The sequence below is a fragment of the Carassius auratus genome, chromosome 48 (assembly GCF_003368295.1).
Source record: "Carassius auratus strain Wakin chromosome 48, ASM336829v1, whole genome shotgun sequence".
Classification (NCBI taxonomy): Eukaryota; Metazoa; Chordata; class Actinopteri; order Cypriniformes; family Cyprinidae; genus Carassius; species Carassius auratus.
Genome location: NC_039290.1, coordinates 7,519,139 through 7,531,416, shown reverse-complemented (window position 1 = coordinate 7,531,416; position 12,278 = coordinate 7,519,139). Strand labels below are relative to the sequence as shown.

The window sequence follows — 12,278 nt, the reverse complement described above, 5'->3', positions numbered from 1 at the left end:
TGTTTCACTCTCGTTCAGGAATGCAAACGCTTCATGCGTGTCACCTTGATTTGAAAAGACATTTTGAATTTTGCAGCAAATTGTTGGGCCTTTTGGTGTGTATAGGCTGTAAGATTTCACACAGTTATTAAAATGTTGTGGATCATCAACTGACCCTCGTTCAGTGCTTCCTTCTTCGTTTTCATCCAGGTCTAAATGGGGACTTGTGCGAGGGGGACAGGAACGCGTGGACACATTCCGCGCCAGGATAGAACCTGACAACACAGATTTAATGCAAATCTGATCTCACATTCTTTACTCCAAACAGAACCATTTGCTTTATAACAGTAAATCAACTAATAAACTAACTATTAACTACATAATGTTTTAAATGATGGTGTACAAATATATATATATATATATATATATATATATATATATATATATATCGTATTTTTGGGACTATAAGTCGCAACTCAGTATAAGTCACATCAGTCCAAAAATACGTCATGGTGAGGAAAAAAAACACATAAGTCGCACTGGACTGTAGGTCACATTTATTTAGAACCAAGAGAAAACATTACCGTCTCCAGCCACGAGAGGGCGCTCTATGTCTTCAGTGTAGACTACAGGAGCACTGAGCAGCATAGAGCGCCCTCTCGTGGCTGTAGACGGTAATGTTGTCTCTTGGTTCATTTCTCTCGGTTCATGTCAAATTAATTTGGATAAATAAGTCGCACCTGACTATAAGTCACAGGACCAGCCAAACTATGAAAAAAAGTGCGACTTATATTCCGGAAAATACAGTATTCAGATATAAATATAATATATAAAATAACATTTTAAAAGATAAAATCAAAGTAATTAAATTATTTTAAATTATCAAAATAAATCAATATCAATAAAAAAAAACTTTATACTATTTTTACTATACTATTATATTATTCATATTCAGAGGGGAAGTCGTGGTCTAATGGTTAGAGGGTTGGACTCCCAATCGAAGGGTTGTGGGTTCTAGTCACGAGCCGGACGGAATTGTGGGTGGGGGGAGTGCATGTACAGTTCTCTCTCCACCTTCAATACCACGACTTAGATGCCCTTGAGCAAGGCATCGAACCCTCAACTGCTCCCTGGGCGCCGCAGCATAAATGGCTGCCCACTGCTCTGGGTGTGTGTTCACAGTGTGTGTGTGTGTGTTCACTGCTCTGTGTGTGTGCATTTCGGATGGGTTAAATGCAGAGCACAAATTCTGAGTATGGGTCACCATACTTGGCTGAATGTCACTTCACTGAATGTCACTTCACTTATCTGTTGTTGGGTGACTGAATTTTATTGGTAGTTATTAGTTGTATAAATAACCGAACTTCCGAACACTTTTGAATTGAGACTCATTTGTATGAAACATAAACCTGTTTGACAGAGGGTCAGAGAAGTGTTTGCACCAGTGGGGGCGTTTACCTTGTGTCTGTACATCGAAGCGCAGATGCCTGTCAAAGTGCATGCTATCAGACTCATCCAGGTGACAGCTAGAATCACATGACTCGCACAGGTGCAGGGGGCTTTTACCGTTCAGTTCCTGACAGTCGGGATGATGACACACCTACAGAAGCAGAGAGAGAAATCACATCAGATGCTTGGAGTCACTCACGGTCAGGTTCATTTCACTTCACCAGACCACAAAAAGAACTTGTGTGAAGTTTCGGCAGCTGACATCATTCCATCTATTGTAAGCTTTCTCTTCTGAAAAAGACGCACATCGTTTAAAACCTCGAAACAATCCAGAAACCCAGAAGTGGATGGTCTAGAAGAATTCACATACCATGGCATTTACATGGTACAAAGACAAAAACCATTGTTTGTGATATCATTTACCATGTTTTTGGACGTTACTTTGGTAGAATTAAGATTTTCCAAGATATTTCCTAATTTAATATTTAAAAATGTAATTTATTCCTGTGATGCAAAGCTGAATTTTCAGCATCATTCCTCACATGATCTTCAGAAATCATTATAATATGATAAATAATATGAACATTTAGGTAGTAGAATGCTTCATAATTCAACCAAATTTTGTAAAGATAAAAGTAAAAAGACCACATCAAGTTTATCTTTAGTGATAAGCCAATGGTTGCCTTGTTTTGATAAGAAAACCAAGAACCACAACTAGTTTCTTGTGCATACTGCACACTTTCACATCTGTAGCTTGCTGTTTTATACAGTAAAAGCCTCGACTGCCACACCTACTCAAGATTAATCCAAATCACATCTGAAATGACTCTTACTCAAACACATCAATCAGACGGCCGTCTCCTACTCTTACCTTCCACATCATGGGATGTGTGCAGGCCGCCCCCTCCACTGGACGCTGGTCCATGGCAGCAAAGAATAGCAGTACTGTCACACACCCCAAAACCTCAGAAAAGTCTCAGTTCAAGCCCTTCCCCCCAAAGAACCAACAAGACTTGGTCCGATTAATCCACCCCCTGGTGTCCAGTCAAGTTAAGCGCTCATGGGGGCAGGGCAGTTTTAGGGCAGCCCTGGTCTACCCCAAAACCAAATCAGTCTTCGGATGTCCAAAGCCCCTCTAATCTGAGGAGCTAATCATCTGTGTGCTCTCATGAACCCATCTGATGGGGCGGTGGAGATTAGATGGGGCTCATCTCTTTCTCAGACTGGACTCCTCAAATGAATCAAGAAAGGTGGTCTTGACTCGAAAAAGTTTTTAAATAGCATTTGCTTTTAAATGGGCCTTGTTGTTTGTAATAGGCATGACATGGTCTGCCACGATGAGCGCAATTAGGTTAGGTGTACTTTCATGTTTTTTAGATTCAAGGGCTTGCTGGGACTTCATGCAAAGCTTCAACAGCTTTATAGGCATGAATGGTGAAATATGGAGTCAGTTCGACTACACAAGTCACTTTAGGGCAGAACAAACTTAATTACTGGTGCATGTTTGGAAGTCAGGTTTTTATGGATTTGCATACATTTGGAAATTAAATGGGCAAATGTTGCCAGATTTGCAAAGCAAGCAACATTGTTGGGTTTTCACTGCATGCTTTAGCTTTTTCACACTGAGATCCGAGGATCACTAGGAGCCCGAAAGGGGAGTCTGTATGACAAGACAACACATTTATCTGAAGGAGAATGAGAGGGACTCATTGCTTCATTTACAATAAAGCGATGGAGAGAAAGGTGATACAAGAAATTGATGAAGTTGAGGTGACTGATGAAGTTTGAGACTATCAGTATTGTTACTAAAACTAAACTCTATTAAATAAGTCTTAATGTAACACTACTACTAATAAATTATTATAAAAAATTAGTTTAAGGACTAATCCTTACAAATCCAGATTCTTCCATGTTTTAATTAACATTAAACATCTGTTGTGCTGCAAATTGTTTGTTAAAAAAATAAAAAAATATTTTTAGATATGAACGTTTAATTATGGAAGATAATCCAAATGTAAACACAGCGAATGAGCAATGCACAATTAAATTATAAATATCAGCTGGTTTAAAAAACTGCTTTACCAGTGTTATTTTAGAATAAATGAGATACTTTTATAGTTTTTATTAATATTTTGAATAAGTTGGTTTACAACTTACATTTTCATTTTAGTTTTATGTTGCGCAAAAAAAAAATTCATATAGTTTTTATTTGTTTTTGTTATTTTTGTACATAGTTAAACTATTAAAATGAGAAATGTTGAATGCCAACAAGCTGAAATCAGTTTGATATTTTATTTATATTTTATTTTCAGTTTATTAGTTAACTTATTTCATTTCGAGTAATAAAAAATTAGTTTTATTAAATGAAAAATAGTTAACTACAATAACCCTGATCTCTACCTATAATTACCTTTAGATGTTGTCTAGGTAGGAAGTTCAACAGGTTTTAAAAACAGAACTGGAACAGAGACTGAGTGCACAGATGAGTCTTTCTGAAATGGCTAAATCACGAGACTTCAAGCATGTTATGCGCTGACCAAACAGTTGGTCATTTAAAAGGACCCTCAGCCAGGGATCCAAGCCAAGGACAGCTGAGTGTGTGTGTGTGTGTGTGTGTGTGTGTGTGTGTGTGTGTGGACTGTCTGATTCTGAAGTTCTGCTGTGTTACTCATGGGCCTCAGGAAGGGGAGTGTTTGGAGTGTGGAGATAATCGTCAGTGAACAGCAGAGAACAACAGACAGCTGTGAACACACACAAGAGTCCAGAGGGGCTTATCCAATTCAGACACACGTGGCACCACTCTAAGCTATAGGGCTCTGTAAAATCAGTTTGACTTTTTTCAGTTAAAAATTTCCCCACTCTTATTTGTGGTTTAATATTCATAGGCACTAGTCCACTAGTATTGGCTTTCAGTAAAATATTTATAAATTTGACAACATCAGTGACAGTCCGTGTTCTACAGGTCACGGATTCAATGATTCCATCTGTATTTTTTTGCATTGCAGAGATCATAGGACCAAACTACTATTTATTTTTTATTTTTTTACGTGAGTAAAGAATGTGAAAATATTTACATGTGCCAAATACAGAATCACCCAGACCAAAAAAAAAAAAAAAAATGTCTATTCTGTGTGGGAGGTAGTGTTTTTTTTCTTTAACGAAAACTATGCCGAAAAAAAACACACATAATACCAGGGCTAAAACAACCCAAAAAACAAATTACTTGTCACTGGAAATGTGTTTCACTCTTGGTTACAACACATAAAACGATAGCAGCCACCATCTCTATTTATCAGAGCGTGTCTAAGGATTATGACGTTAATGTATGCTTTAATAGTTTCATGCCCACATTCCCCCCACCCCCTAAATCATATTTCAAGCTATTAATCCTTGATTTAGAAAAGCTTTTCATGCCGAAGGGTTTTTTCATCAGTATCGATCTGCAAACATGATCTGGAGTGAAGGGGACCCATGGTAAACAGGTTCTGTGGTCTCTATGTGGCTAGCATGTTCTCCTGCCCATATCTGGTGAAGAGGGTGCTGTTCAGACAGTGTGAAGAGTTTCAGGTCAAAAGTCAAGTGCAGTGTCCTTTAGCTCAGGATTAATCCGTCTGCCGCAAAACTGAGCACCTGTTCCTTTCAACAGTACAGCGCGAGCGGTCTTACATAATATACATTTTCATCCCTCTTTCTCATACAGATAATTATGCAGGCATTTAATCTCTCTTTTCATGGAAAGCTGCACAAAAAATTTGCCCTTGCCATTTTAAAGGGTGAATGAAAGTATCTGCGAGCAACAAGGAAACACAAAAGACCGGAAAATGGAAGATTGATATTTATGTTTCATTATATTTAAGTTACATCAGGGTTTGGTTACAACTCTACTGCACATACGTGTTTTCAGTCACATTTACAGGTCCACATGGTTATTTTTTAATTTCTATAAAACTGCATTGACTGAAAAAATTTATACTATAATTGGATTGTTATATATCTGAAAAGAACCTATCCCTTTATATAGCTTAAAAACCCCATGACATCATTTACCAAGTCCAGTTTTCTGTGTTGTGTTGACATATATCCTGTTAAAACAGGAAGTTTGGGGGGCGATTTCAAAATATCTGCAGTGCAACATGAGACATTAGTATTTCTGGTCTGTTGTCCTGGAAGTTCAAGACCGTCATTTTAAATGCATATTTGTTAAAAATGCACTTCCAGGAGTGCATTAGCATGTAGATGACCTCACAGCTAGCAGACATTGCCATTTTCATGGAAAAGCTTGACTTCAGTTTGAAAAACAAGACTTTACACTGGCGCACCAGAGATGGTGAAACTCAAAACAGAGGGACATTACAACATTAAGCAACATACATGAACACTCGTGGGGCAAAAATGGTAAAAAGCACACCTGTGCTATACATACATTACATATGCATCCAAATGCATCACACGACTGCACATGCATACGTCAAATCAGCAGATAAAACACATAAGCATAATTAAATGGAGGAGTTAGTGAAGGTCACACCCAAATGACAAACTCTTCAACAGATTTCCCAGTTCTGTAGTCTTCTCTCACCTTGACCATAGAAGAAGTGAAGCAAGCATGGAGCTATGGCGCTCACGCTGATGTCACAAGTTTGAGTCTGTGACAAAAGGTCAAACAAGACCTGAAACTTACTGACGGCTGCTTCAGATTCTAGCTAAAACCACTGAATCATCATTGGCAAAGCATATGAGATATTTCATAATCTCATGCAAAGCATAGTTTCAAGCTCAGACACCATTCCTAGTGACCCGTTCACAGAGCGCTCAATGCATTTTGCACATAAAAATGGCAAAAGATTGATAGAATGATCCCAGGTTAGTGGAATCAAATAAAAAAGCCAGAGTTTGTTTGAGGAAATTAAGAGCAAGTAAACTAGATCTTCTGTCTGAATCATTAGCATGTTTAAACTGTTTTTATGTCATCCTTTTTTCGCTTTTAACAAAAACACTGACTCATAAACAGAATGATCTTAAAGCACACAAAGCCTGATGATTAAAAAACAGGCTTAAATTCTGCCCAACCCTGACAGCATCATGGTGACTTAGGGTGAGAGAACGGTCTGAATCACTAAATGGCCTTAAATGTCTTGATTCGCACTCACGGAACTGTGAAAGTCCCTTCTGATGCTTGTGACGTCTACAAACACTGACACACCGCCACTTAAACACAACAGACAAAAACATACAAACAGACTCATCTAACACTGATTCACATCCCTCCACACAGTTATCAGTCAAGCTACACTTAGTAAAACACCAATTCAGAATACAGTTAACTCCACAAACCATTTAAAGGAAGTGAGTAAGAGTTCTTCTACAGCTGTCAGAAGTCTTAAAGACCTCGCTGTTTGTCTTCCGTTTATATAATATATTGTGAGTATGTCATCAAAAAACAGAGCTGGGTGTGAACTTACATAAAGCATAGCCAAACTTTTCCATAAGAATAAGCATGAAAACTTGTGCCGCATGGACCTTCGTATTGTAAAATAATATAAACAGACAAAAAACTAAACAAAAATCTTATATATTAACTTTTATTCTACACTATCAGTCAAAAAATTGGGATAATACTTTTCATATAATAAACCACTAAAGACTGATGAAAATGTTAACTCTGCATCACAGGAATAAATTAAATTTTAAAATACATTCAAACTGAATATTTTTTTTTCAACTGTAATAATATTTTACAATATTACTGTTTTACTTTAATTTTGATTAAACAGATGCACTTCTTTCAAAAAAAAATATATTTTTTTCAGTCACATTTATAGATCCATTAAAAAAAAAAAAGACAAACTATTAGATAGTTCTATAATTACAAAGCTAATATAAAAATAAAGCAAAAACATTCTAACAAACAAAAAATTATTCTAAGTTAAAATAAAATTAATACAAACCATTACAATAAAATAAAAAAAGAATCTTGCTAGCAAGAATCTAGCAATCTTGCTACTGCATCTACCCCCTCTTTTATGCTTACAAACTACACCCAGACACATGGTGTGATTAAGCAATTATGTGAATGTAATTACTCAATGGAAGCCAAGGACAAACATCTTTCGACTTCTCTGCTTCTGAGTGTTTAGAGAAAAACACAACCTATTTAAAAATCGCAATACTATTTCATAACATGACCGTATTTTTAATCAAATCAGCTTTGACTATAAGACACTATTATTCAAGATTATATTTTCCAAACGAAATGCCATTAATTTACACAAACTTGCAAAAATGACGTTGATAGCTGGACACTACCTGCATAATCGGCGCTGTTTTCAGAAACATTACATATCGTGCAGTATGCAGTGAGCTAGTATTTAATTCCAAACAAAGACACAAGAAATTTTTCATCTCTAAAAGAGATTAAACGGGTCTAAAGCAAGGAAATTACCAGCATACAAGAAGTCGCAGAAGTATGCAGGCCGAGGCTAGTGACTGACGGTTCACAGTCTTGGGTCAGTGGACATCCGGAACAATTCAGAGGGAAATTCGCATTACCACAAAAGTGGTCTACATGCATGTCAGAATACAGTGACCACAGTCTAAACTTACCAAAAATGAGCTGCTATAGCAGGATTATGACACATGCAAAAACCAAAGACTTTCAGCCAGCAGAAAACTGTCATATGGACTACTTTTATAGTCTTTTAAAGATAGACAAGCACTGGTCAAAATATGCATTGATTTTATGAACAAAAATCATCCACTCAAAAATTATTTAGGCTCAATTTAAGATTCATGCATTTGAATTGCATATAAAACTTCCACCAATTTGGTTTATTTCAATAATCTAATCATATAATAATAAAAAAAGCATCAAATGGCCATCATTAAAATACGGCTAGCTGTGGAACAAGCAATAGTTAATATTAGTACTATTAAAGAAATCCAACCTGTTTTTTTTTTTTTTTCATGTATGATTGACATGCATCACATTAAGTTTATTAGTCTGTTTCTGAAACAGGTTGATTTCAGGTTGATTTCAAAACTTTGAAATCAAAATGAATGGAACGTATTGGACATTCATCAAAATATATTACTCAGGTAAAACAAAGTAGAAAGTCGCACAGGTTTGGAATGAAAAAGGTGAATGAAGACAGAATATTAATTTTCAGGTGAACTGAAGCATATCCTTATAGATCAATATGGTTGAGCCAGCACAAACAACTCTTAAAATAGAGGTTTTCACACTGATGCAATAGAAGAACCATTTTAAGTTCCAAAAGATCCTCTCAGTGAGCAGATCTTAAAAGAACCATTTTTCTAGAGAGAACTAGAAAGAAATGTTCCATGGATGTTAGAGGTTCTTCATGGAACCTTTACTTTTAAACTTGTACTTACAAAACAAGCTCCATTATTGAGGTCCCCAGTGGTCAAACCCTTTAAAAGTTCTTGAATTAACCTGCAACTTCAACAACCAAGCAGGGGAAACCAAAAGCACACACTCAGACAAACTTCATGTCATGGTTTTAGTGCACCGACCAAAGGAGACCAGCGACAAAGAGTCCAGGTAACCAGCCCTTTCACAGAAGCTGATGATAAAGCTCTGCGGTATGGTGTGGGATTTCCACACTTACGTACTGAGAACATCAAAGGACTCAAATTTCTTTCATTGAATAATTCTGAGTTTAAACCACTGCACAATCACTTACCTCCAAAAGCAAAGTTCACTCCGGTACTATAGAGTTTGCCAACCCTGGGATAGGTCACAAGGTTTCATGTCTGTTGCTAAGTTTTTTCATCTCCAAATTACTTTCTACCAGTAGTTTTCCACATTTTAGTGCCCTAAATGAAGTTAGAAGTCTTGCAAAGCAGATGTTCATTAAATCAATTTTACATTTATTGAAAATTCTCAAGGAAAAAAAAGCTAAGACTGACCAAAAGGACAAGTCCATCCACGCTAAAGAAGACTAATTAACTTTACTTTTTCACAAGAAACATTCCTCAGTGTGTGTTTCAACAAGCAAATGTGCATGTTCACACCCACACCTGGAAAACAGCCATCATTATCACAGAAGTGAGCAAGAATATGAATTACAAGAAACAGGTTATGAGAGAGAAACGGAATTAACGTGAAGTTAAGACAAAAACCACCATGAAGAAAATTGGCTAACAGTTTTTCGTACTTTGGTTCACTATAAAAACAAAATGAAAACCACAATTTTCACAAACCGCTGCAATAGTGAAAACTCTGCCGAGCTTAAACCCAATTAGAGACAACGACTTGTAAAGTTTAGCATACGTCCGCAACCTTCATAAAAATGCTTTGAAATAATACTTATAGTAGTCTAAATGACATAAAACAGACATTTAAGAAGGAAACCCTAGGAAGCATTATGTCTAGCCATCTGCTGGGTAACCAGAGACATATGTAGTAAAGACAGAAGTGAAAACTCACCACCAGCAGCTGCGCGCATTCAACTTAAACTCAGTCAAGTTCGCTGAGAGAGACGACTCAAGCTCCACTTTGTGATGCAACACTGCTATCCATAGCTTAAGGGGAGAAATAGGAGGAGGAACTGACATACATGAAAGAGGGAGGGCGAGAGAAAGAGAAAGCCAGAGAGAGAGAGAGTCTAGAATAAAGTGAAAGAAACAATGCTATAGCGTTATAAAATTCAAAGTTAGTGTTCTCTCTAAACTGGAAATGACATGAGAGGGAGAGCTAATTCTCAGAAAGGTCAATTTTTAATGCATGAATATATAAAAATACATTCATACACAAATATAAATCAATATAAACTACAGATCCGTTTAAAACTACATCATGTTTTTTTTTTTTATAAACGGTTTTAAAATGCAAAATGAAATAAAAGTACAAAAATACAACACAAGATAAAGAATGTTTATGCATTAACATTTTCATGGCAATTAAGGAGATTTTCACCCCAGAGCTTCATTACCATAATACATCAGGATGTTTTCATTTTTAGATTTTTTTTGGCCACTCTTATTACAGTAATAATAATAATTTTACTCTATACAGTATATACTACAGCAAAAATATTTTTTGCCGCAGTATATGCACTGTAATATAATTATGCATGTAAATCATACACGGAAAGCCATACAACTAATACTAATCTTATGTATGAATACCTAACAATTAATTTTTTTAAGTGTACATAATAGTAATTTTATTTTATATGATTATATATGGGGATTATTTAATTGTCACAAAATTAATTTCCTAACACAATAATAATAATTATTATTATTATTCTTCAAAGAACACCATTATTTCACCATGGTACATGTCTTATAAAACAGTGAAGACCGTGGTACTTAATGACTACAATAATCATGTACAATGTTATTCACATGGTACTGCAAATATATATAATATACATGTATATTATACTTTCTGTAAATTTATCATTTTCTAAGTTCAAAAAAGAAAACTGAGCTTGGGTTTGGGAAAAGAAAGTGGCAAATCCCTGCACATATCCAGTCCGGACCTGCACGCTCAACCCACTTACTTAAACATGTTTAAACGCTTCCCACTACTCATCACGATCCAACAATTCCATGCAATTTTCTCCTGAACTTTCTGTACACTCACGCACCATCAATGGAAACATAAGAATTACTCATGCATCCATGATAGCCAAGAAAAATAAATGAACAAACATTGAGGAAAAAAAAAAAATAAATACAAATAATTACAAGGAACGGCTCTCTGGCATGCCACTAGATGCACTCACCGCCAGCTGGTCAGAGTTGTATGCGTGTTTGCATGTGTGCATGTTGCTCTATACATCAGAACAACAAACCAATGTCCTTTATTCTTGTGCTGGAGCAAACTGCATCGTCCTCCTGAATTCTGGCAAGATTTGTTGGACGCGGGTGCTTTCAATCTAATTGCTCCGTAAGCTGGTGTGTGTGTGTGCGTGTGTTATACAAGGTGAATGTTTCTATCCCTAATGTAATTTCTTCCAATGTGGGCGCAGCTTAGACCCTGAGGGTGTTTGTGGAACTACTTAACTGCTGGAGTCTCAATGAGGAAGATAGACATCAGATATAAACTTGTTGACAGTCAGGACTGAAGACCCGTTGTGTGTTTATGCTCGGTCTGCTCACACACAAAAATGCACATAAACTGCTGCTTTGACTTGCTGACATCTTCAGATGAAGCTTATCTATGAATCAATTCACGTGAATTGATTTAATGGATTCTTGAGGAGGAGATATGATATCTGACAAAAATGATAAAAAAGGGAAAGGAGGAAGCCTAAAAATGATAGTGTAACGAGGAGTCAGAGACATTCGGATCCATGTGCGTTGTTTATTTAGAAAACATAGAAGTACCAGGCAGGGGTCAGACAACAGTGTCAAGGATATCAGAGACAATCAGAATCAAGATCGGCTAGAATCAGGGCAGGCGGCAGACAATAAGCAGGTCAGAGACAAAGCAGAGGGTCAGTAGAGCAGGTGGCAGAGGATCAGAACAGTTTTTTCACTGAGAAACTCCTTTCTGATATTGCTCCACTATTTTTCACTGCAGCATTGGGGGAATTGGTGATCCTCTGACCATCTTGACTTCTGAGAGACACTGCCACTCTGAGAGACTCTTTTTATACCCAATTGCCAATTGACCTCATAAGTTACAAATTGGTCCTCCCGCTGTTCCTTATATGTACATTTAACTTTTACGGCCTCTTATTGCTTATATCGGCCTGATATCGGCATTTGCTGTCAAAAAAAAACTATATCAGCCAACCACTAGTCATAACGAGTCCATCTCAACCAAACACAGACTCTTACTAGTCAACTAGAACAAATCAGAGGTTCCAAAGCTT

At 36.7% G+C, this 12,278-nt stretch overlaps 1 protein-coding gene across 1 annotated transcript in view; it reads right to left on the bottom strand.

The window, feature by feature from the left end:
- Positions 1-12,278, bottom strand: part of LOC113065698 (pleckstrin homology domain-containing family G member 5-like) — a 61,804-nt gene that overhangs the window by 22,274 nt on the left and 27,252 nt on the right. Inside the window, exons 4-5 of the mRNA XM_026237165.1 lie at positions 1,438-1,579; positions 155-254 (exon numbers count right to left, since the gene is read on the bottom strand). Of these exons, the coding sequence (XP_026092950.1) occupies positions 155-254; positions 1,438-1,579 (242 nt within the window). The remainder of the gene's footprint in view (positions 1-154; positions 255-1,437; positions 1,580-12,278) is intronic.